Source organism: Mixophyes fleayi, chromosome 10 (assembly GCF_038048845.1).
Source record: "Mixophyes fleayi isolate aMixFle1 chromosome 10, aMixFle1.hap1, whole genome shotgun sequence".
Lineage (NCBI taxonomy): Eukaryota > Metazoa > Chordata > Amphibia > Anura > Limnodynastidae > Mixophyes > Mixophyes fleayi.
The window spans coordinates 34,767,757-34,794,056 of NC_134411.1; the positions used below are offsets into that span (position 1 = coordinate 34,767,757).

The 26,300-nt window shown below is 43.1% G+C and overlaps 2 protein-coding genes across 2 annotated transcripts in view; both read right to left on the bottom strand.

The window, feature by feature from the left end:
- The window catches only part of OSBPL5 (oxysterol binding protein like 5), a 107,120-nt gene extending 98,263 nt beyond the window's left edge, over nucleotides 1-8,857 (bottom strand). Inside the window, exon 1 of the mRNA XM_075188412.1 lies at nucleotides 8,628-8,857. Coding sequence (XP_075044513.1) covers nucleotides 8,628-8,642 — 15 coding nt within the window. The 5' untranslated portion in view covers nucleotides 8,643-8,857. The remainder of the gene's footprint in view (nucleotides 1-8,627) is intronic.
- A 5,632-nt stretch (nucleotides 8,858-14,489) lies between these two features.
- The window catches only part of PTPRJ (protein tyrosine phosphatase receptor type J), a 64,661-nt gene continuing 52,850 nt past the window's right edge, over nucleotides 14,490-26,300 (bottom strand). Inside the window, exons 21-23 of the mRNA XM_075188682.1 lie at nucleotides 25,985-26,148; nucleotides 25,216-25,351; nucleotides 14,490-16,591 (exon numbers count right to left, since the gene is read on the bottom strand). Coding sequence (XP_075044783.1) covers nucleotides 16,451-16,591; nucleotides 25,216-25,351; nucleotides 25,985-26,148 — 441 coding nt within the window. The 3' untranslated portion in view covers nucleotides 14,490-16,450. The remainder of the gene's footprint in view (nucleotides 16,592-25,215; nucleotides 25,352-25,984; nucleotides 26,149-26,300) is intronic.

Sequence of the window (26,300 nt, forward strand, 5' to 3'; positions counted from 1 at the left end):
TCCCTGGCTTACCTGTATCAACTGATCTACTGTGTACCGACCCGGCTTGTCAATTAACCCTTCTCCTGCTGAATCCCTGGCTTATCTGCACCAACTGATCTATTGTGTACCGACCCGGCTTGTCAGTTAACCCTTCTCCTGCTGAATCCCTGGCTTATCTACATCAACTGATCTACTGTGTACCGACCCGGCTTGTCAATTAACCCTTCTCCTGCTGAGTCCCTGGCTTATCTGTATCAACTGATCTACTGTGTACCGACCTGGCTTGTCAATTAGCCCTTCTCCTGCTGAATCCCTGGCTTATCTGCATCAACTGATCTACTGTGTACCGACCCGGCTTGTCAATTAACCCTTCTCCTGCTGAATCCCTGGCTTATCTGCACCAACTGATCTACTGTGTACCGACCCGGCTTGTCAATTAGCCCTTCTCCTGCTGAATCCCTGGCTTATCTGCATCAACTGATCTACTGTGTACCGACCCGGCTTGTCAGTTAACCCTTCTTCTGCTGAATCCCTGGCTTATCTGCACCAACTGATCTACTGTGTACCGACCCGGCTTGTCAATTAACCCTTCTCCTGCTGAATCCCTGGCTTATCTGCATCAACTGATCTACTGTGTACCGACCTGGCTTGTCAATTAACCCTTCTCCTGCTGAATCCCTGGCTTATCTGCACCAACTGATCTACTGTGTACCGACCCGGCTTGTCAATTAACCCTTCTCCTGCTGAATCCCTGGCTTATCTGCAGCAACTGATCAACTGTGTACCGACCCGGCTTGTCAGTTAACCCTTCTCCTGCTGAATCCCTGGCTTAACTGCATCAACTGCATATAAAACATTATTTTATATGCCATTATTTTGTTTTTCCTGATTGTACATTTACAAGTTTCTACTTTTTACCTGTTATTATTCTACTATTTATATGCCTTTATCTTGTTTTTCCTGATTTTATATTTACCAGCAACTAGTTTTACCTGTTATTATTCTTGCCTTTTTCCATTGTCCTTATTATCTCTCCTTCTATTATTCTTTGCCTTCCACGCCCTAATTGGTTATTGTCCTCCATCTTGCTATTGTCTCCCTGCTTATTCTTACCTGTTATCCGCTGTCCTTATTATCTTACTGTTCTGCTATCATTCTTACCTGTCTTCATTGTCCTTATTATCTCACTGTACTGTTGTTCCATGCCCTCCACGCCCTAATTCGTTATTATCTTCCACCTTTTCATTGTCTTCCTGCCTTTGTTCTTACCTGTTTTCACTGTCCCCACTATCTCACTGTTCTGTTACTCTCTCTCCCTACTATGCCTCCCCGCTCTCACTCCATACCCATACTCTCCCCCCGCCCTACCTCTCCCGTTCCTCCCCGCCATCCCCCGCGCGCTGCTCAGCTTGCTAACCTCATCCCCATTTCCCCCCTCTCCTCTCCCCCTTTCTTCTGTGCCCTCTGGAATGCCAGATCCGTCCGCAACAAGCTGACTGCTATCCACGACCTCTTTCTATCCAACTCCTTTAACCTTCTTGCCGTTACTGAAACCTGGCTCTCCGATTCTGATACTACTTCCCCCGCTGCCCTCTCCTATGGTGGCCTCTCCTTCACCCACTCCGCCAGGCCTGGTGCCCGCCCTGGCGGTGGAGTTGGCCTCCTCCTCTCCTCCACCTGTACTTTTCGTGTCATTCCCCCTGAACCCTCCCTCTCCTTCTCCTCTTTTGAAGCTCACTCCATCCGCCTCTTCTACCCCATCCATCTCCGCGTCACTGTCATCTACCGCCCCCCTGGCCCCACCTCCCTCTTCCTTGACAACTTTGCTAGCTGGCTTCCTCACTACCTCTCCTCCGATCTCCCCTCGATCATTCTCGGTGACTTTAATATCCCCATCGACAACCCCACCTACCCTGCTTCCAGCAAACTGCTCACCCTCTCTTCCTCCCTTGGTCTCACCCAATGGACCTCCTCCTCTACCCACTGCCTTGGTCACTCCCTTGATCTTGTCTTCTCCTACCTATGTAATCTCTCCGACTTCTCCATCTCTCCCTTTCCTCTATCCGACCACCATCTCCTCTCCTTCTCTCTCTCCTCTTCTCCTGCTCCCCTCCCCCTGCCCAAACCTACTCTGTCCATACGCAACCTCGATGCTCTTGACCCTGCCTCTCTGTCCTCCTCTCTCGATACCCTCCTTTCTCCCCTTTCCTCCCAGGCCTGCCCCAACCAGGCGGTCTCCCTCTACAATCACACCCTCACCTCCGCTCTGGACGCGGTTGCCCCTGCCCACTCCGTCCACCCCCGCTGCTCCAAACCCCAACCCTGGCACTCCAAATTTACCCGCTTCCTCCAAAAATGCTCCCGTTCTGCCGAACGTCACTGGAGAAAATCCCGCTCCCTGGCTGACTTCCTCCACTTTAAATTCATCCTTTCATCCTACAGCTCTGCCCTCTCACTCGCTAAACAATCTTTCTTTAAATCCCTCATCTCTTCCCAGTCCTCTAACCCCCGCCGCCTCTTTGCCACCTTTAGCACTCTCCTGGCCCCCTCCCCTCCCCCCACCCCCTCCTCCCTGACTGCCTCTGATTTCGCCTCCTTCTTCTCCTCTAAAATCGAGGCCATCCGACTTGAAATCTCCTCCTCCACTCTCTCTTCCACCCCTCCCACTCTTCTGTCCTCCCCCCCCAACCACCTTCCCCTCCACTCCTTCCGTCCCACCACCGGCGAGGAAGTCCACTCTCTCATTTTATCATCCCCCCCCACTACCTGCCCCCTGGATCCCATCCCCTCCCACCTTCTTCGCTCCCTTTCCCCCACCACCTGCTCCCACCTCGCTCACCTCTTTAATCTCTCCCTCTCCACTGGCATCTTCCCCTCCTCCTTCAAACATGCTCTCGTATCCCCCATTCTTAAAAAACCTAATCTCGACTCCACTTCTCTCTCGAACTATCGCCCCATATCTCTTCTCCCATTTGCCTCCAAAATTCTTGAGAGGCTCGTCTGCAGCCGTCTCACCTCCTACCTTTCTGAATACTCCCTCCTTGATCCTCTCCAGTCTGGTTTCCGCCCCCTCCACTCCACTGAAACTGCCCTGGCTAAAGTCACCAATGACCTCCTCTCTGCAAAAGCCAGGGGCCACTTCTCCCTTCTCATCCTCCTTGACCTCTCTGCAGCCTTTGACACCGTTGACCACCCCCTCCTCCTTCACACCCTCCAGTCTTTCGGCCTCTCCGGCCCAGTCCTGTCCTGGTTCACCTCTTACCTTACTCACCGTTCCTTCTCTGTCACCACCTCTGGGTCTCTCTCCCCCCCATCCACCCTTCCAGTCGGGGTCCCTCAGGGCTCTGTTCTGGGACCCTTACTCTTCTCTCTATACACCTCCTCCCTGGGTAAACTCATCAGCTCCTTCGGCTTCAGCTACCACCTTTACGCTGACGACACTCAACTATACCTCTCCTCTCCTAATCTCTCTCCCTCCCTCCTCTCTAGGGTGTCCGCCTGCCTCTCTGCCATCTCCTCCTGGATGTCCTCTCGATTCCTCAAACTTAACCTTGCCAAAACTGAGCTCATAGTTTTTCCTCCCTCTCATACCCCATCCCCTTCTGACCTCTCCATCACTGTCGACAACACCTCTATCTCCCCTGTCCCCCAACTTCGCTGCCTTGGTGTCATCCTCGACTCCTCTCTCTCCTTTGGCCCCCACATCCTCTCTCTTGCTAAATCCTGCCGCTTCCAGCTGCGCAACATCGCTCGCATCCGGCCCTTCCTCTCCCAAGATGCCACCAAATGCCTTATCCACTCTCTGATCATCTCCCGCCTGGACTACTGCAACCTCCTCCTCACTGGCCTCCCCCACTCTCATCTCGATCCCCTTCGATCCGTCCTTAACGCTGCAGCTAGGCTTATTTTCCTCTCTCGCCGCTCCTCTTTTGTCTCCCCCCTCTACCTAGCCCTTCACTGGCTCCCATTCCCCTTCAGAGTCCTCTTTAAGCTCCTCACACTCACCTACAAGGCCCTCGCCAACTCCACTGCGCCCTACATCTCCACCCTCCTCTCTATTCATGCTCCATCCCGCCCTCTCCGTTCTGCCTCTGACCGTCGCCTCTCTTCCCCCCTTATAACCTCCTCCCACGCGCGTATCCAAGACTTCGCCCGCGCTGCCCCCCTCCACTGGAACAAGCTCCCTCCCTCCATCAGAACTTCCCCTAATCTATCCAGCTTCAAACGGGCCCTAAAAACCCACCTTTTTCTTAAAGCCTTTCTGTCTCCCACTTAACTTCCTACCTTATCTTCTGCCTCTGTCCCCCTACTCTCCCTCTCTCCGCTGCGTCTCTCTGTCTGTCCACCCCTCCCCTTAGATTGTACGCTCCTCTGAGCAGGGCCATCTCTCCTCCTGTTTCCACCACTTCTAACTCTGCTCTCCAGCTACTTAGCCCTCCTCCTCAAAGGTCCTCCACCCCACATCCACTTTCGCTCCCTCCTCCCCCTGGGGGTCTCCCTGTCTTCCACGCCCCCCTTCTTGGGCCCCGTCATTTTCGGATCCTCCCTCCCCCTTCCCCGCCCTCTCTAGCTGTGCATTGAGCGTACTGAGTTGCTGTGTTTACTGTACTGTGCTGTCTCCCATTGTATTGTGATTTTGTTTGTCTCTGTACGGCGCTGCGGATGCCTTGTAGCGCCTTATAAATAAATATTAATAATAATAATAATAATAGTTTTATTTTGATTTTAGATGTGGTTTTTAAGACAAGAGCGAGAATCAAAAAACCCTTCATACATCTTATGTGACAGATTTGTGTTTTTCTGTAACAGTTCTTGATAGACAGGTACATGAGTGGTGAGGGTACTCTGTGTACACTGGGGAGAGGTAGTCCCTGGCTGCAGTATCTAATACAGAGAGATGAGGAATGAAGCAGAGAAGCTATATGTATTGTTTAACCAGTGTCATTATGAGTACTCAAAGAACCTCATCTAAGAGTAACACATGTATACAGAGTCACACACAGAAGGATACATTTAAGGGTTATACAAGTATTCACACCACTTGTCTTTAGGTCTCACATCCCCAAAGCCAAAAAATTATTTGATATTGTTTAAATTATTTTGTGTCAATTTTTTGAGTTCCTTGGAAAGGACGTGTTAATATTGGGGATAAATGATCCTTTAGTAACTGTCAACTCTGTGTTCTTTTGGCCTTAAAATGACTTTATACAATGTATCGCCAGATACACCATTTGGGAGGCCTATCCCTCGTGGGTACAGCTGGGGAGGGCCGGCAGATTTTAGCCCAGGGGGCAAGGGTCGACTCAGCAGCCTATTAGGAACATTTTAAAGGAAAAAACAATGCAGGTGGCCCATTGACCCAGCCCAAGATAGCCCACTATGGGACCGGCCCAGGGGGGCAAATGCCCCCCGTCCCCAAGCACAGCCAGCCCCTGGGGTACAGGGTGGCTGGTGTAATGATATGCAATGATGACTATCAGCAGCGCTATCTAGCTGCTTCTGATTGGCTAATAGCGTATCAACCCCTCCAACTGATATAAATTATCAGTGTTGCTGCTATATTATATTGCTGCTGCTGTCTATTCACATTTTCATTTGGACAACTGTAGGAGAGAAGATCCCCATTCTATTTTTAGGGGGGAATTCAATTGGCTGCGTTACAGGTAATTATAACGCGCCCAGCATATTATTACCGTTATTATAGAAGTTTAAATGCTGTTTTTTTGCTCGTAGCAGAAAGCTGGGTTAAAACGACCGTAATAACGGTAATAGTTTTAACACTGTGCAAATTCGGGGGGAATTGAATTCCCCCCTTAAAGTGGGAAAAAACAGATCTGGGGTAAATGTATCAAACAGTCTAAAAAAGAAAAGTGGAAATGTTGCCAATAGCAACCAATCAGATTCTAGCTCTCATTTATCTAGAATCCGATTGGTTGCTATGGGCAACACCTCCATTTTTCCTTTTAGCAGGTTTGATACATTTACCCCCTGGAGGTGTTTGCATTTAGCCAAGTTTTATATGAGCAGCACGCTGGCTCAGTGGTTAGCATTGCTGCCTCACAGTGCTGGGGTCATGAGTTATCTGTGTATGTTCTCCTCGTGTTTCTGTGGGTTTCCTACGGGTGCTCCGGTTTCCTCCCACACTCCAAAACATTCTGGTAGGTTAATTGGCTTCTGACAAAATGGTAAGGAATTTAGATTGTAAGCTCCAATGGTTCAGGGACTGATGTGAATGACTATATACTTTATCTCTGTACTGCTCTGGTTATTATTATTGGCGTTATATAAATAATAAAAAAATGGACAATGTCCAGACAATCTCCCCTGTGTAAATTACATTTTACATTATTATATTGTGTACAAATAAGACAATGTGACTTTAGCATACACTATGGGCACTGTCATACTGCATCTCTATGCTGCTGTGGGGTGTAAGAGGACACATCAGCACACACTGCAGGCATCTTTTCTCCCCATCCAGCTATAAATGTGTCACCATGTTATCTGGCCATTATCTCAGCATTATATTGTGTGAAAAAACATTAAGATAAATACTTTTTTAGTTCTTGCAAACTTGACGGCACCAGATTTGCATAATCAATGCATAATTATGTGTGAAATTGTTGGAGAAGGACGCCCCCTACAGACTGTAATATTATAACCCATGAGGTATATTTCACTATATCCATTATATTATCCACAATTCACTGAGAGAAAACTTATCATAAAATCCCAAGCACACCAGTGCCACAGAGCACACAGCCCTCATACGAGTACACCACTCTGCACACACCTGACTCTGAGAGTACCCTCCAATATCACAGTATTCTCCAGTGTACAGTCAATATGACAGCTACAGGACCCTGGGTGCACACATGCAACACAATATTTCCAGGATGTATGTTCTATCAGTCATCCTATCTGCCCCAATATTATTGTAAGGACAGATTTCTGGCAGATATGACTCAGAAAATGGTTATCAAGCAGAGAGGCGGTGTAAATTGAATTTTACCCTACAAAAAGTCATAACTTTCAAAATCATTATTTATATTGACGACACAGTGGCTCAGTGGTTATCATTGCTGTCTCAAATTGGTCTCGGATTGGACGCTGATCATAGTGCTACCTGCACCGATTATGTATGTACCCCCCCCCTATAATTAGGGGGTCTTCCTCTCCATTCTCCGGCTTCCTTTCACTGTCTAATGGTAACTGGCCATAGTCTGACTGTGATTGGGACATTGGATTGTAAGCTCCATAGAGGAAGGAGCTGCAGTGACTAAATCAAACTCTCTAATTGTACAGCGCTGTGCGATATGTTGGTGCTATATAGTTAAAGGAAAATAATACATTTTATTTTGAAGCCCTTTATAGATCAGGGGGACTGTGTAGGGTCATATAAATGTGAACATTGGAATTAATTTACTAAAACCTGGCTACAGTTATGGGATTCAGTTTCTGATATTAATACCTAGAATAATTAATAGAAAGTTAGTGTGAGCAAAGTAATACAGGTGAGCGAGTGCTGACCTTATAATGTATGTGACCGGAATATCCGCATATAAATGGTGCATACATACATTTTACCTAGAATCCAGATTTAATTTTCTTTTTAATTACTGTTCTAAATAATTTACAAAACTCTGTGTAAATGATTGTAGCTTCCATTAGACAGGTTGAGTGTAACAACTGCTAGTTGTTATAACACATCATTAATCTTACAGATGTTTGTCAGCCAGGGCTGCATATTACAGCATCTCGGTACAGCTGAGTAGATCAGATATTCACTGTAACATTACAGGGCACATGATTAATATTATCCCATCTTCACGTATCCCCATAATCTCTTATCACTCCAGAAACTGAAACAATTACACATAAACCGACAAGTATTATGTGAATGAACTGGATAGTGACATCTCTGATTAACACACCAGAGAGAATCAAAACACAACATCACATTGCAAAACAATCCTTGTATCATGTTTTATATCCATTTCTTCAACATCCCCAATTTGGAAAGCATAATTATTATACATTTAAACATCAATATATTACAATATGTGTAAGATGAACATAGGGATACTCTGCAGCCTGATGCTGTAACCGAGACCTCTCGTTATATTAATCAGGAGACATTAGGAAAGAATCCCCGGTTTCCTGTGCTGTAATACACTCACATTGGCCCCCAGGCTGATACTGGAATAACTTTATCATTTCAAACTTAGTCGAGTAATTATTCATCAGCTTTGCAACTAAATTGGGTGCAATGCAGCATCACCTACATTACTTTATCTACCACATGGATCAGGAGTCAGTGCTTCCAAGTTCACAGAACAAACACATCTTCAAATTGCTTTTCAAGACAGTTGTATTTGATAAAGTACTACATTAACAATTCTGTATTGCTTTGGAGTATTTCTATTGTAGTGAGATAAAAGGCTCAGCAGATGAAAGGATTCTCCATCTGATATTTCTCTCTATAGTATAGACATCAATTCAGCATATAAAAGAGGATTTGCAACATGAAGAAACATTTGCATTCACTGTGTGGTAATTGCAGAGCGAGATATATATATATATATATAATACACACATTGGTGGAATGCATCTGAAAAGCAGATGAATATTTGCAGTATACTTACAGTACAGCACGGCATGAGTGATTGGTTCCAGCACAATTCCCCTATAGCCACGAGCAGATGAGCTCTTCTCGTTCATTTTCCTCACTGATGGCCAAACAGGGAGTTTGGAAGCCTGCCAACACAAGGAGCGATTGAACAGCCAATCAAATCGTGTGAAGCTGTCACAGCACACAGGGCCATCTATCCATTAGCATCAGTTGCAGAGCTGTCATATGCATGGTACCCAGAGTTACAGGCTGCAGAAAACACCTGACATTTACAAACCACCAAATGTAGAACAAATTTCACTTGTGCAATTTGGAGAAGTGTTTCCAGCAGGGGAGAGAGCTGCACAGCTGTGTTAGAGAAGACAGGAGGAGACGCATACCTAGGCAGACCAGCAATATGCTAATGGTACTAGCAAATCAATAGCTGGGACAAGCACTCTCTCTATTAGAGATAAGGCCAGTCTTACAGTTTGTCCTTTCATAGAGGCCATCTATCACAATGTCATTTTGTGTTTGTGGCATCTAAGCTCTTATTTTCCCCTTAAAGCTACGTTCATTTACTTAAGTGATTATTAGAACATAATCATTTTAAAAACAGACTGATCTAAGAGCGCCGATTGCTATATATTTTTTTAACATACCATATACATTGTGTCTCTCCCTTGTTTTCGCCTCTCTAGATTGCAAGCTCTTGCGAGCAGGTACATCTCTGCCTGTTGTATCTTCCACCCTCATCCCCAGTTACTATTATGCAAAATATACAGGCACTATATAAAGAAAATCTAAATCATTCCAGCCCCAAATAAACAAACATCTTGCAGACTGTGATTGAACCCCATCAGAGACTTCATGAAATTGGCCTTTTAACTCTTTAATTTCTGGATCAGAGAGGACATTGCTTATCACAGGTGTCCATGATTGAGGGCAGACTATTAATAATATATAGCAGCTGCTACAGTCATCTGTAGTATATTACAGGTTAACAAGAATTAAACAGCTTAATGAAAAGATTTCTGGTCAGCTTGGGTTAATTTTCACACAGGTTACTGCCTTTACAGCGGAAAAGTCAAGTCAACACAGGGGAGCTTGGTGCGGTGACTGAGATATCTCATCCAGGGCCAATTCATAAAGCATAGGCAAACCGGGGGGGGGGGGTTCCTAGTGCCTGGATACTCCCCTCCAAGCCTGGGGCACTGTATAATTGAGATCCCTGGACCCTGCCCTCACTTCACACAGCTCTGCTTGAAAAGGGAGAGCTACGTGCACCTAACAGTAGTGCACTCAGCATTGCCCATGTATATTATGGGGATAGGAAGAGTTGGAGAGCAGCCAAGCACTGTCTAATATTATAGCTACGCCCCCATGCATGCTGGTCAGGCCCACTGGTGGTGTGGTGTGGAAACCCCCCTCTACAAATCCTGCATTTGCCCCTGTCAAGCTATGTATTCTGAGCGCAATCTGCGTTCAGTATTATACATATGTATTTAGGCACTGCTTCCGCCTGAATTCAGGCACAGATTTTAAGACGCGTGGCTTTTGAATTGCGGAGCAGGTCTGCTGTCGTCTACTACACCAACACCTATGTGGATTATACATTTTGCAAAAGAACGCATAGGAAAATGAAAAAAAAAAAATCTTCATAAACAGCAAGAACCAGAGCTGAATTTACATTGTTTGAGCCAGCAGGTAAATCTTTGGTGCCCTACGCCCTTACCACAGATCTTTATCATGCTTTGTCTTTGCCAGTCCTGTTGGGAGTAAAACGCAATTTCAATTTACAATCCACTCTCAAACAAGTCCTGTTCCTCACCTAAACTTGCAGCCAGTTAATTTAGCATTTAAAACAACTGTGAAAGTCACAGTTTACAGTGTACCCAATCAGGGCCGCCGAGAGGGGGGGGGAGCGGGTACAGTTTACCCGGGCCCGGCCATGCCAGGGGGCCCGGGCCGGGCCCTCGCTGCTAATTAAATTTATTTTTATTTTTTTATTATTTTTCTCTGTTGCGCTATTTTTTTAAAGACTTTTTTTATTTTTTTTTCCCGCGGGGGGGGGTTCATGGGAGCTGGAAGAAAAAAAAATAAAAATAAAAAATACTCACGTGATCGCGCGGCGCCGTGTCCCTCCTCTCCTCCATTCACACTGACTGCTGGGCGTGACGTCATCAAGTCACGCCTGTCAGTCAGTGAGGAGCGCCGCAGCCAGCAGGAAGAAAGAAGACAGAAGAGGAGACAGAAGAGCAGAAAAGAAAAGAAAGAAGTTGACAAAAGGTAAGTAAAGAAACGGAGAGGCAAGGGGAGGAAAACAGAGAGGGACAGTACTATAAAGAAAGGGGACAGAGAAACAGAGGAGGAAAAAAAGGAGAGAGCCACAGAGTAATAAAAAAAAAAGTGGGAGAGAGGAACAGAGGAGGAAAAAAAGGAGAGAGCCACAGGGGAATAAAAAAAAATTGGGGAGAGAGGAACAGAGGAGGGAAAAAAAGTGGGAGAGAGGAACAGAGGAGGAAAAAAAAGTGGGAGAGAGGAACAGAGGAGGAAAAAAAAGTGGGAGAGAGGAACAGAGGAGGAAAAAAAGGAGAGAGCCACAGGGGAATAAAAAAAAATTGGGGAGAGAGGAACAGAGGAGGGAAAAAAAGTGGGAGAGAGGAACAGAGGAGGAAAAAAAAGTGGGAGAGAGGAACAAAGGAGGAAAAAAAGGAGAGAGCCACAGGGGAATAAAAAAAAAATTGGGGAGAGAGGAACAGAGGAGGGAAAAAAAGTGGGAGAGAGGAACAGAGGAGGAAAAAAAAGTGGGAGAGAGGAACAGAGGAGGAAAAAAAAGTGGGAGAGAGGAACAGAGGAGGAAAAGAAGGAGAGAGCCACAGGGGAATAAAAGAAAATTGGGGAGAGAGGAACAGAGGAGGGAAAAAAAGTGGGAGAGAGGAACAGAGGAGGAAAAAAAAGTGGGAGAGAGGAACAGAGGAGGAAAAAAAGGAGAGAGCCACAGGGGAATAAAAAAAAATTGGGGAGAGAGGAACAGAGGAGGGAAAAAAAGTGGGAGAGAGGAACAGAGGAGGAAAAAAAGGAGAGAGCCACAGAGGAATAAAAAAAAATTGGGGAGAGAGGAACAGAGGAGGGAAAAAAAGTGGGAGAGAGGAACAGAGGAGGAAAAAAAAGTGGGAGAGAGGAACAGAGGAGGAAAAAAAAGTGGGAGAGAGGAACAGAGGAGGAAAAAAAGGAGAGAGCCACAGGGGAATAAAAAAAAAATTGGGGAGAGAGGAACAGAGGAGGGAAAAAAAGTGGGAGAGAGGAACAGAGGAGGAAAAAAAAGTGGGAGAGAGGAACAGAGGAGGAAAAAAAAGTGGGAGAGAGGAACAGAGGAGGAAAAGAAGGAGAGAGCCACAGGGGAATAAAAAAAAATTGGGGAGAGAGGAACAGAGGAGGGAAAAAAAGTGGGAGAGAGGAACAGAGGAGGAAAAAAAAGTGGGAGAGAGGAACAGAGGAGGAAAAAAAGGAGAGAGCCACAGGGGAATAAAAAAAAATTGGGGAGAGAGGAACAGAGGAGGGAAAAAAAGTGGGAGAGAGGAACAGAGGAGGAAAAAAAGGAGAGAGCCACAGAGGAATAAAAAAAAATTGGGGAGAGAGGAACAGAGGAGGGAAAAAAAGTGGGAGAGAGGAACAGAGGAGGGAAAAAAAGTGGGAGAGAGGAACAGAGGAGGAAAAAAAAGTGGGAGAGAGGAACAGAGGAGGAAAAAAAAGTGGGAGAGAGGAACAGAGGAGGAAAAAAGTGGGAGAGAGGAACAGAGGAATAAAAAAAGTGGGAGAGAGGCACAAAGTAAAAAAGAAGGGGGAAAAGCAGCATGGAGGTCGCAGTGTGAGCATAAGGGGGTACAGTGTAGTTGTGATGAAGGGGCACAGTATTGTGTGTGTGATGGCACAGGGGGCTTGTTGCAATGTAGTGTGTGTGAGGTAGGTGGCGGCTAATTAATGGGCGCTATTTTGTTTGTAGGGTGATGGTGAGGCAATTTAATAGTAGGGACTATTAATTTAAGATGGGGTGGTTTGGGGGCTATTGAATCTTGGGGTGAGTTTAGGGAGAATGAGGTCTATTTATTAAATGTGACTATGAATTATTTAATGGCAGTGATGGTTGCGGGAAATAGGTATTGCTGGGGCTGTTTGCAGGAAGTGAAATAGGTTTATTTATTAAATGTAAATAGTATTATTTTAATGTTGGGGCTGGAGGAAGGCCTAATTATTAATCGTGGGTGCTATTGATTTAACGCCGGGGCTGGCTGTAATTTTCTAAATGTAGCCATTTTTTTTTCAAAATAGGTCCTTCAACATTTCTGGATCCGGACAAGCCACAACTAAAGAAAGCAGCAGCCACAGGTGGAGAAAGTGAGAAGAACAGGTAGGAGAGAGCAGCAGAGTGTGTGAAATGTTGTGATTCTAGTAGGGACAATACCAATTTTTGGTGAATGTTGTGCCCAATGTAAGGTGTAGGCCAAGACTGAACTGTTTGTGTACACACTGCATTGTTTGTATACTACACTGTGGTGGTAGATGTCCTGAAAGTCAGGAGTGCTTGAACATATGTGACGCTCCGGCGAATTGAGAGCCTAGTGGTTTTTATGTTAGCCACGCCCCAATGGCACGTTTGCCACGCCCCAAAATGCATGACCACACCTCCCAAATTTTTTGCACCGCCGTTTGGCTAGCTACGCCCCTGAATGCATGACCATACTTCTAAATTTTTTTGCGCCGCCGTAAGGCGGCGCAAAAAAATTTTGGGGCTTATTTGACTATGAGGGGGGCCCCATGAATTTGTTGTACCCGGGCCCTGAATTCTTCTTGGCAGCCCTGTACCCAATGCCTACACGCCATGGAGGCAACAGCATGGGTACACGGACAAAATGTCTCATACATGATGCACATTCAGTTCCTGTATGTATTTTGGTTTAATGTTTTGGACAAGCATGGATAATTGGACGTATAACAGATTAATACCCTGGATGTATTGCTGCCACCCTAGTGCTGGTAATAGTAAAATCTGGGAGACCCCAGGCTTTTTCTCTCTCTGATTTTGCTTGTACCAGCCTAGGCTCGCAGCACTAGGATTGGTTAAGCTGATTGGGAATCATGCATTTTTTATTTTTACATTGAGTTCCGTTATATATTTTTTTTTTTTACTGTATTACAGACGGCGGCGGTATTGCTGCTGTAAATCTAACGCATTATATCGACATTGTGACTGTCGACTTTTCAACCTGTCGAAGTTTTAACCCTGTCGACTTAATGAACATGTTGGCATTCTAACAGTCAACATTATGGTGTTAACATTTACATCCTCGTTTTGACTACACCCCACCTTCCCCCGTCAAAGCCTAACTTCATCAGCATCCTAGCATTAGACAGAGCAGGACTGCACAAGGGCTCAATTCAATTTGGGTCTGCATTGCTTTACCCCCAGAGATCTGTGTTCTGCATGGTGTCACCAGCAGATGGCGCTGTGTGGTATTTCACTATAGCTCTTTGAAACAATTTTTCATTGGCTGCATAAACCACATATACATGGTAAGCCACACCCATTGCTCCAGTGCGGTGTGCTGCTACTACAGTCTGGGCCATTCATCTGTGTGCCCTCCAGGCCGTCAGCTTTCCCCTGTGCACAGGGCCGTAACTAGGGCTGTGCAACAGGGGCGACCGTCCAGGGTGCAAGGCTTCAGGGGGGCGCAATTTAGGAATGTTTTAGGTTCATCCGGTTAAAATTGAGAGCTAGGGGGCGGCATTTGTCTTTCTCGCCCCAGGCGCTAGAATTCTAAGTTACGGCTCTGCCTGTGCACATTAACTCTACAACAATCCACTTCAAGAACTAGTAAAACAGTAATGGACACAGTTAAAAAGGAAATCTTTATTGTTGATTCAATAAGACTTTACAGTGTACAATATAAAGATACAGTGCATCTCTGTATAAAACACAAGATGTTAGGCACATACTTCACATCCCACCCTGCTTCAAAGTTATCCGTGGAATGTTTTATCCCTGATTTGTAATATTATAAAACCTTCACTGTATTAGTAAACCCTATACATACCCGACAGAAAATCACAACATTATCAAATCGAGCCATTATATATTAAATTACAAATAAAATATTTTCAAGTACTTAAATATATTCAAGTATTCCAACACCACGATGCATAATTAGTAGAATGCACTTTTCATTTTTACTTCTCATATAAAAAATAGCAAATTTCATTATTAAAAAGGCAGCCGAACAAGTGCGGGCAAGGTCAAGCTTCCGTCAAGTCATCATAAGTCTGGATTTTAACATTCAGAGCGAGACGTAGCATTTAAAGTCTAGCAAAACAGTGTAAAAGAAAATCTAAGGAAAATTGTGTTTCTAATAAAAAATTGATACATTGAATTTTCGCTGTATAATTAAATTTGGTCCAATATAGCATTTTGCTAACAATGCCATAAGAAATCAATAAAACCAACCAAATATTGGAATGCAACTGCATATTAGTCTGTGCATAAACATATTGCACTCAAGATAAAAAAAAAACATAATCCATTGTCAATTACATTCAGGGTGTATGTCCAGTAGTCTTTAAGTGTGTCTGTACCAGACCTTCGCACCCACCATTCATACGTCTTCTGTCCTCAGTTACACAATCGTGTCCTTACCGTACTTGGCCTACGTTACACAATCCCTTCCCTCCCCCACCCCACCTCCCCAGACGCAAGCAGGCACAAGTGTAGATGCGTGTGCTATTCTGCATACACGCACAACTCGTTTTATGGGCTCGTCGATGTCAACATCAGGCCAGTTACGCCTTAGTGATGTCACTAGTTCCTTGTGAATTGATAGGCTGGTTTCTCATATAGATTCAGCCCACAAAATATCTGCCTCCACCCTAGTCTGTGTTGGCTATCCCTTCGATGTGAACTCTACAATATTAATGTAGAGTGAATTCATTTTCTACCCTATCTTGCAACTGGTGAACTATGAAAAACTGCATAGAGATTCGGAAGCGCTAAGCACCCCCTCAGGGAAAACATGAACATGACCCCCTCCCCCTATTGAGCGCCTGTCAATTTTCCCAGGGACAATGTTGGGAGATAAGAATATGTACAAAAAGTGCAAATCATTCTTTGGCTTGTATACTCATACACAGTAACACACACAATAAAACTCCTTTTAATCCATAAATTACGTGATATTCAGTTCAAGAATACCGTGAGTAAAATCTGCAAGTATAAGAAACTATTCACATAAATTGGCACATTTCATGGTCAAACAGGACACTGCAGTCAATTGAAAAAATATATATTTTGTTAATAGCAAAAAAAAAAAATAGAACTTCTGCAATGTTTGAAAAGATTTCTAAAACATAAAATATATTTCTTCTGTACAATGCACAATACATTGTATGCTGTACGTGGGGTTCTGCACACAGTGATATCCATCTCCTGCTCTCTCAGGATCGGGATTGTTTTGGCACAGCATTAAGTGAGGTAAATGTTTATTACAATACAACAGTTTATATTCCTAAGCTCCCGCCGTATTTCTAATTGCACATGAGCAAGTATAACATTTTTCTTTAGGAACAGTGATCTACAGAATATTTGTTGGTCTTTTAACATAGGATGTACTAAATCTTTCCAGCAGATTTTAAAAGTACATCCTTTAAAAAAAAAACCTGCATTCTTCCATTTATTAAATTAGTTTGCAGTCATATTTAGAAACAATCATTAGAAATTGAGTTCTTAAACGTGTAATTCCCTTTGTGGCTCTGTGATATATTTTTGTAAGTCCATTGGCGCCAATGGCCTCTTGCAGAGAGAACATATTAAACATTAGTCTTTTTCATTGAAGGTGAAGCTATATTCTCATAGATAGCTGATGCATTCTGGTAGATGAGATCAGGGTCTGTAAGTTTCCGCTGATTGATGAAATCCAGTGCACACTGGTTCAGGAACACATACTGGGTCTAATGGTGAAGAAATAGAGAGTATTAGCTGAAGCAATGGCAGTGCTAAAGAAGAAAATGTAACAGCTTCAAAATCTTTATTATTTCCTTTATATAAGCTTGGTCATATTTTGCGGTAAAGTCTGAAAGGTTTATTGATGTGTGACAGTCCTGTCCCACAGTAATACTCTTTGTGAGGTTATATTGGGCAGTCCTGGCTGCTGCGAGGGTGTTCGTCTACTCCACTTTCTTCTACTACTGCTGTTTATCTATTTATCTGGACACGTGTTACTGGTCTATTCCTTGTGCCTGCTGTCTAATCACTAGTTATGGGTAGAGATGCTCAGGCTCGGTTCCCCAAGAACCGAACACACCTGAACTTAGCAGATCTGCGCCCTCGGGATTGAAAACGAGACAAAATGTCAACGTTACGTCGTCGGATCTCAGGAGCTTTGGATTCTATAAGTACCACCCTCCATGGTGATCCAGCGCCATTTCACAGAGGAACACAGAAGGGGTAGCACAGTTCTTGGCAGCCTCTAGTGCAGTTGGGCAGCGTCATAGGTAGAAAAGAAAGAGGAGAGTTCTTCAAAGTCTCCAGTGACATTCAGGAGAGCTTCATTGCTAATTGTCATTGCTGAAATACAAATAATAGGTCTGGCAGGCTTGGTCTTCTAAATCTGCAGTCACATTGTACTGTGTTATATATGTAAAACACAAAGCTGAGAGTTCCATTACTCCATTGCTACTTGTCATTGCTTAAATAGAAATAATAGGGCAGGCAGTGTTCTTCAAAATCTGCAGTTACATTTTACTCTGCCATAGCTCACTCAGAAACAGGAGAGGCGGCAGGGCTCAGTACTGAAATAGAAATTATAATACTAGGGCTGTAAGTGTTCTTAACATTCTCCAGTGACATTTTACTGTGCCATAGCTCATACAGACACAGGAGGGGGGTGGCACATTGTTTTTCTCACTCTCCAGTCTCAGTCATGATGATACTAATCCCTCTACCTCATATGCTAAAGCCTATGTTCAAGTGCATAGTGGTTTTAAGTCAGGAAAACAAAAATGTAAATAAAAAACTTGTACCTTGGGCAGCATGGTAGCTAAGTGGTTAGCACTTCTGCCTTACAGCACTGGGGTCATGAGTTCAATTCCCGACTATGGCTTTATCTATGAGGAGTTAGTATGTTCTCCCCGTGTTTGCGTGGGTTTCCTCCTGGTGCTCCGGTTTCCTCTCACACTCCAAAAACATACTGGTAGGTTAATTGGCTGCTAACAAATTGAACCTAGTCTGTGTGTCCCTCTGTCTGTGTATGTGTGTGTAAGGGAATTTAGACTGCAAGACCCAACGGGGCAGGGACCAATGTGAGTGAGTTCTCTGTACAGCGCTGCAGAATTAGTGGCGCTATAGAAATAAATGGTAATAATAATAATACATTTTTAAAGAAAAAAAACACCATGCCATTCTACCCAAAATATTACCAAGCATACCAGCATCAGCTAGCTCCCTTCTCTCATATAGATCCCAGCACCTGCAATCCACACTGTCATGATATTCACCCTCATCAGTGTGTACATCATCCTCAACAATACTAATTCATCCTCGCTGGAATCCACCATCACAGAAGTCTGTGTATTTTGATGTAACTGCCGGTAATAGCCTTCCTCATGGAATTTGTAGTTCATTTTGCGGAAGAGCTGTCACGTTTTTTGAGCAATTCTTTAACAGCATTTTTTTGCCGTAAAAGCCATCGCCGCTTTAAATTTTCACTGCAAACTCGCCGGATAGCGGCGAGTTGAAAAAAATCGGCAGTTGATACATTTACCCCCAAATGTCAAAATGTTGTGCAGACTCATCTGCATCACCACTGGGTGTGTTGGGAAAGCTAAGTTTTTCCTAGCAATTTCCAGAGAAACTGAAGGAGGAGACGTCATTGTGTTATGTACCACTTGAGCTGTTAGCTTGCTGACCAGAAGCTCATTGCATCTCTTGAGATCTGGGTCAGTTGGAAAGAAAGAGAAGACATAGATCTTAAACCTAGAGTCGAGCACAGTTGCCAAAATGTAATGATCCGATTTCAAGATGTTGATAACTCTTGGATCCTGGCAAAGCAAATAAAGTACTTAATCTACAAGTCCAACATAATTAGCAAAATTGCTTTGTTTAATTTCCTGCTTTAATTTTTCTTGCTGCTTTTCAAAAAGTCTAATTAGGGGAATCACTTGACTCAAGCTAACAGTGTCTGCACTCTCTTCACAGGTGACTACTTCGGGCCTGATATTCATTAAGGGAAGTTAAGTAAAAAAAATTGCGTAAGTAGTCTCCTGGACAAAACCATGTCACAATGCAAGGGATGCAAATTAGTTTTCTATTTTGCACATAAGTTAAATACTGTCTGTTTTTCATGTAGCACATAGGGATATAGCTGAGAGAAGTGACCTAGCTGATGCTGGACTCCTTGTTGTTATTTTTTTAGCATAAGTTTCTGATTTTCACAAAAGTTTTCCATGAACTCGATTCATAGGGCACAACATGGATGAGGATCCTAGATGGTTAAGGTCCCTACCTCTACTGACTGTGGCTTTACAATGCTACAAATGGCTAGACAACTGTTGTCAGGATTTGTAATTCCATACATAAGAGGTGGATTTTTTGGTCTTATGCCCAGGCATAACAATGGCCTTCTTCTTATCACTGGCAAGAACTGCTTCCACTGGTGCATGACTTGCCACAGTAGAGTTCATTAACAGCACTGTTTGCTTAAGTGCCTTAAGCCCATTGTTAGCTTGTTTTGTGGGGGGCCAAAACCAATTTGTTTGAAGGTGTATGAAAATAATATTGTGACCTGTGAGGTGGTCAAAATTGACTGCAAATGACTTGAAATTAGTGTTATTGAGGTTAATAATAATGTAGGTGGGAATAAAAATATGGGCCTGATTCATTAAGGATCTTAAATTAAGAAGTTTCTTATTTAAGTCTCCTGGACAATACATGTTACAATGCAAGGGGTGCAAATGAGTTTTCTGTTTTGCAGAAAACTCAATACTTAAATACTGACTGTTTTTTCATGTAGCACACAAATACTTGATAGCTTATTTGTACACTGAAATTTAAAGTTGATATTTGTGTGCTACATGACAAAACAGTCAGTATTTAACTTTTAGTCAAGTCCATAAATATTGGGACATCGACACAATTCTCATTTTTTGGTCTCTATACACCACAACGGATTTGAAATTAAACGAACAGGATGTGCTTTAACTGCAGATTTTCAACTTTAATTTGAGGGTATTTACATCCAAATTAGGTGAACGGTGTAGGAATTACAACGGTTTCTATATGTGCCTCCCACTTTTTAGGGGCCCAAAAGTAATGGGACAATCGCCTCAAAAGCTATTTCATGGACATGTGTGGGCTATTCCCTTGTTATTTCATCATCAATTAAGCAGGTAAAAGCAGGAATCTGTTACTGCCGACTCTCAATATGAGATCCAAAGAGCTGTCACTATCAGTGAAGCAAGCCATCATTAGGCTGAAAAATCAAAACAAACCCATCAGAGAGATAGCAAAAACATTAGATGTGGCCAAATCAACTGTTTGGAACATTCTTAAAAAGAAGGAATGCACCGGAGAGCTCAGCAACACCAAAAGACCCTGAAGACCACGGAAAACAACTGTGGTGGATGACAGAAGAATTTTTCCCTGGTGAAGAAAAACCCCTTCACAACAGTTGGCCAAATCAAGAACACTCTCCAGGAGGTAGGTGTATATGTGTCAAAGTCAACAAGCAAGAGAAGACTTCACAAGAGTGAATATAGAGGGTTCTCCACAAGATGTAAACCATTGGTGAGCCACAAAAACAGGAAGACCAGATTAGAGTTTGGCAAACAACATCTAAAAAAGCCATTACAGTTCTGGAACAACATCCTATGGACAGATGAGACAAAGATCAACTTGTACCAAAGTGATGGGAAGAGAAGAGTATGGAGAAAGAAAGGAACTGCTCATGATGCAAAACTTACCACCTCATCAGTGAAGCATGGTGGTGGTAGTGTCATGGCGTGGGCATGTATGGCTGCCAATGGAACTGGTTCCCTTGTATTTATTTATGATGTGACTGCTGACAAAAGCAGCAGGATGAATTCTGAAGTGTTTCAGGCAATATTATCTGCTCAAATTCAGTCAAATGCTTCAGAACTCATTGGACGGCGCTTCACAGTGCAGATGGACAATGACCCGAAGCATACTGCAAAAGCAACCAAAGAGTTTTTTAAGGCTAACAAGTGAAATGTTATGCAATGGCCAAGTAAATCACCTGACCTGAATCCGATTGAGCTGCATTTCACTTGATGAAGACAAAACTGAAGGGAAAATGCCCCAAGAACAAGCAGGAACTGAAGACATTTGCAGTAGAGGCCTGGCAGAGCATCACCAGGGATGAAACCCAGCGTCTGGTGATGTCTATGCCTTCCAGACTTCAGGCTGTAATTGACTGCAAAGGATTTGTAACAAAGTATTAAAAAGTGAAAGTTTGATGTAGGGTTGTTTAGTTTGTCCCATTACCTTTGGTTCCTTAAAAAGTGGGAGGCACATGTAGAAACCGTTCCTACACCGTTCACCTGATTTGGATGTAAATACCGTCAAATTAAAGCTGAAAGTCTGCAGTTAAAGCACATCTTGTTAGTTTCATTTCAAATCCATTGTGGTGGTGTATAGAGCCCAAAATATGAGAATTGTATCGATGTCCCAATATTTATGGACTTGACTGTATGTGCAAAAAAGAAAACTCATTTGCACCCCTTGTATTGTAACATGGTTTTTTACAGGAGACTTAAATAAGAAACTACTTAATTTAAGATCCTTAATGAATCAGGCCCCATGTGATTTAAGCAAAAAAATAGAGATTTTAGAAAAAAAATATAGAGATCCAAAACTAAAACATGCAAGGACGGGTTTGCCAAAATCAAAACACAAAGTTAATCCAGATCTAAAACCAAAACCAGAACACGGGGGTCAGTGAACATCTCTAGTTATGGGCTCGGCATGTTGGGGTCTCCTCCCATTAGGTGGAGGCTTGTCAGCTGCTGCCTATTGGAGTCAGCAACGTGTAAGTATCTTGCAGAAAACCCCATCACCTCCCCGCAGAGGTCACTAGTGAAGACTGGTCATTCATAAGATTCAGGTGAGCCAACATCATCTGCTGGCAGCACGGCGGCTCCACATGCAGTTGAGCTTACAATCTAATTTCCTTACCAGAGGCACACAAACTATACCCACTAGAACCTATTTTAATCAGTTAATTCATCTATCAATATGTCTTTGGACAATGGAAGGAAACCCATGTGAACGTGGGGATAAAATACAATCTCTATGCAGACTGCACACTGTTGGCATTAAATTCAAACAGGGGCAGGCTGGGCGAGAGGCTAGGGTGGCATGACCCAGATTGTGTAGGCTGCGCAGCATTACTTATGGAGAAAAGAGAAAGTAGATAAAAAACATAAGAAACATTCGGGTAGGAGAGAACCTGAAGCTGTAGCCATTCAAAAATGAAGAACAAACGGGGACATTTAGATGGGTATAAGGCAGAGACTATAAAGGGTAATGAAAATAAATTCAGCAGCAGCATCTGTAACAGAACAGGACAACCCCATGTATATACAAGTGGCAAATAGATATTCTAATACATATTGAGTAGTGAGAAGATAAGTGGGTAGAAGAAATGAAAAGAAAGAAGCACAAGCAATATATAGCGAGCTGTTGGGTAAGTACTGAATACAACAGGTGCATATAACAATACAACTTATAGAACTCATGTAGCATCGGCCCAAAGCAGCTGGCTAAGGAAGCCAATACCCTGAGGGCTATGAGAAGTGAAACAAATCCAAAAACAACAGCGATGTTGGAGAATCTGCAGCAAATGAATGATATATATATATATATATATATACACACACACACACACACGAGGTATGTCTATTAAATAACAAGACTATGATCCCACTTAGCAAACAAAGCAGTCAGAACCGGTTATAACTGCATACATAGTAACCTTGACCCGGTCTGAAACTGCATGATAAGCTACAACACTCTGACGTTCAGTTGATTGTAGCAGCCATTTTGTTTGGTTGTGTTTTCAGTGTAATAGTTGAACAACGTGTCTATTTGAAATTTTTAGTAAAATTGCACAAAACACCAACGGAGTGTTTTCAAATGCTCACTACGGCCTATGGAAATGACGGCCTGTCTGGTGCGTGACGTTTGAGTGGCACAAAAGATTTAGCGAGGGACGTGAGAATGTCAAAGATGATGAACGCCCTGGACGACTTTGCACTTCAAGAACTGAAGAAAATGTAGGAAAAATCAGTCAGATTGTTCGAAAAGACCGACGACTCAGTGTTGGAATGACAGCTGAATTCGTGAACATTATCAAAGGCACCGTATAGAAAATTTTGTGTGAGGATCTTAACATGACGAAAGTTTGTGCAAAGATGGTCCCAAGGGTTCTCACACCAGAGCAAAAAGAACGTCGCAAGGAACATTGTGTTGACATTCAGCAGCAATTTAACACAGATCCAAACCTGTTTCATATAGTAATCACTTGTGATGAGACCTGGATCTTCCAGTACGATCCTGAAACCAAAATACAGTCCATGCACTGGGAAACACCGTCATCACCAAGAACGAAAAAAGCTTGTTAAAGCAAGTCAAAATTCACAGCAATGCTCATTGTTTTTTTCAATATCAAGGGTGTAATTTTGGAAGAATGGGTTCCAGAAGGCACAACAGTTAATCAGCATTATTATAAGGAAGTTTTGCAAAAACTGAGAGAGAGTCAGAAAGAAACGGCCGCAACTGTGGAAAAATGGTTTCTTTCTTCACCAGGACAATGCGCTGCTCACACAGCACTTTCTGTGAAGCAGATTTTGACAGACAAACACATTACTACACTTGAGCATCCTCCATATTCGCCCGATTTAGCACCGTGCGATTTTTATCTTTTCCCAAAAGTTAAATCAGTGCTTAAAGGGTCACGTTATGAGTCAGTTGATGCTGTAAAGAAGAAAACGGCAGATATGTTGAAACAAGTGACAGAAATTGATTTGCTCCATGACTTCCACCAGTGGAAAACAAGACTACAGCGATGTATTAGTGCAAATGGGGAGTATATTGCAGGGGACGAACATTAAATTTGTAATACCAATAAATAAAGTGAGTTATTTAATCAGTCTCATTATTTAATAGACATACCTCGTGTGTATATATATATATATATATATATATATATATATATATATATATATGCAACACAATGAGCCATTTCTGGTAACCCAGAGGCATCAGAGGGGAATAATAGCCGCATTAATAACACCAGGGGGTAAATGTATCAATATGCGGGTTCTTCAACACCCGCGTGTTCAGCCTCTTCCGCGATTAAATTTTAAGCGGCGCTGCATTGTAAAGGGTTAACTTCCCTTTACAATGCAGCGCCGCTTGAAATTTAATCGCGGAAGAGGCTGAACACGCGGGTGTTGAAGAACCCGCATATTGATACATTTACCCCCAGATTGTCCCATATTAATAAAGATGTCCAAACTCTGCAACCTATAGTCCTTGTATGACTTAGTACATATGGGAGTCAAGGAGCAATTTAAATAAATAAAATAAAAACCTCCAATATACAAAAAGGAGGCATAAATAGCAATTTATCAAACAGTAAGAACTGCACCAGGTACATATCAGTATAACCGCTGAAACTTGTGCAGCTGCTCTTTATGAACTGGAGAGGATACAAACTTCAGAACCAGAGCTTCTAAAAGCCTGAATTAACTTCCAATAATTAGATGGTATAAAAATGTTCATTCCGCTCAGAGATGAGCCTCCACCCGTATTATCTGTGATGACTGAGGGGGTGATTAGACAGGGGCCAAAATTCCTGCTGCTTGTCCAAGGTGGAAAGCACAAATTCAGGGTAAGTTTGAATGAAACAACCATAATACTCAAAGGATCCTCCAGTGAGAGAGGTATCACAGTAATGGTGGAAGTAAATGACACATCCTTGGTGTTTCGCCATCTCTGAGTCGTTGCAGCAGTGGCAGGTTGGGCTATCGATTTCCATAGCCAAGATACAGAGGTCATGTAAAATGGATGTGAATAAACCGGTCAGTTTTCTTTTGGATGTCAGTGACCATTTCTGGAGCCTGTCTCCATACTCTGCGTCCTTCTGGAGGTCTCCAAAGAGATCTATATGTACAAACGTTTCCTTGAAATCTTGTAGGTTAGTTTCAGTACGTAGATGCTACGTTCAAACAATGTGTTCAAAATTGTTGTATAAATCACAGCTATCACTTCTGGTAATTGGCTCAGTGTTCTGCGGATGAACAGGATTCCAGCGCTGGCATGTTGGGCATTGGATACTGAATTATTTTACAAAATAAATCAGCCATGTAAGGTGGAGCTGTGTGTTTCAATGTTGGGAGACGGTTTTCTGTCCTCTTGGTATAGTAGCTGAGAAGAAGCAGTTATTTCTCCCAGAAAGTGGGAGCTCCTCTAATTAACGTCTGTCACACCCCAATTATTATACACTTTGATGTTACATTCTATGAAACTACTTATCTATTGGATTAAAGTCACTTACCTCAGTTTGCACCATTAATCCACGATGCATTCGAAGATCATGTACAATTCCAAATACATCTATCATATCTGTGTCTTCAACTTGTTTCATAATACGATCCAGTGCAATCAAAGTGCCGGTCCTCCCCACCCCAGCACTACGGACAGAGAAAATGACAAATAAATCTTACACGCTGAAGTCTCAAAAAAATAAGATCTTTTCTGGTATTTGTCTTTGTAACTAGAGCATGTTGTCTATTGCTAGCATGGGACTAAGCATATGATTTCACTGATCACTTATCTGGAATGATGGAGAGGTTATATCTCCGAGTCTGTGGCTGTTAGTACTGTAACTTTTTTGCAAAATTTGCTATGGACTCACCTACATGAGATACATTGACGTTGACAGGTCCCAATATAGTTATATTGTGCACACAATTCTCTGATTTATGTATATGCCGACATACTGATTTATATATTGTTTGTTTCAGAGCGCAGGGCAATCTGTTCTTTTGTTTCTCATACATAGTTCTGTAACTGTCTAACTATAACACTGGACATTCATGATCAGGTACAGACGGACATGTCAACTTTACAAGTTCAAATGAAGATTATTGTACATATATAGGGGAATTTGTATTCATGTTCATAGTCCTCCGAGTTGAGCTGGGAACTTACTCCCCTCCCAACCCTAAATCTGTCCTCACATGTTAAATTTGCTTCCCCGCAGCGCATAACTCTAAATAAGCACCTATATGTTATGATATGTGAGAGACCCGCCTTGTACATACCTGCAGTGCACCAGGATCGGTGAATGTGCTGGGCAGGATCTTGTTGTATAATCACGGATTAAATTCCTAAACTGTATCAGGTCGTTGGTTGTCTTAGGAACTCCATGGTCCGGCCAGGCAGTAAAATGGAAGTGACGTACTTGTTTATGCTGCCTGCTTCGCCTCTACAACAGAGTGGAAGACAATGTTATAGTGGTGGCTTCTAAACATTTTATCTTTCACATATCTGCTTGTGTTTATTCCGTTGTTACAGCACGGACCGGTCACTGTACACATTTCGTGAGCTAGCTGTACACGGTTGGGTCCTTTACATTAC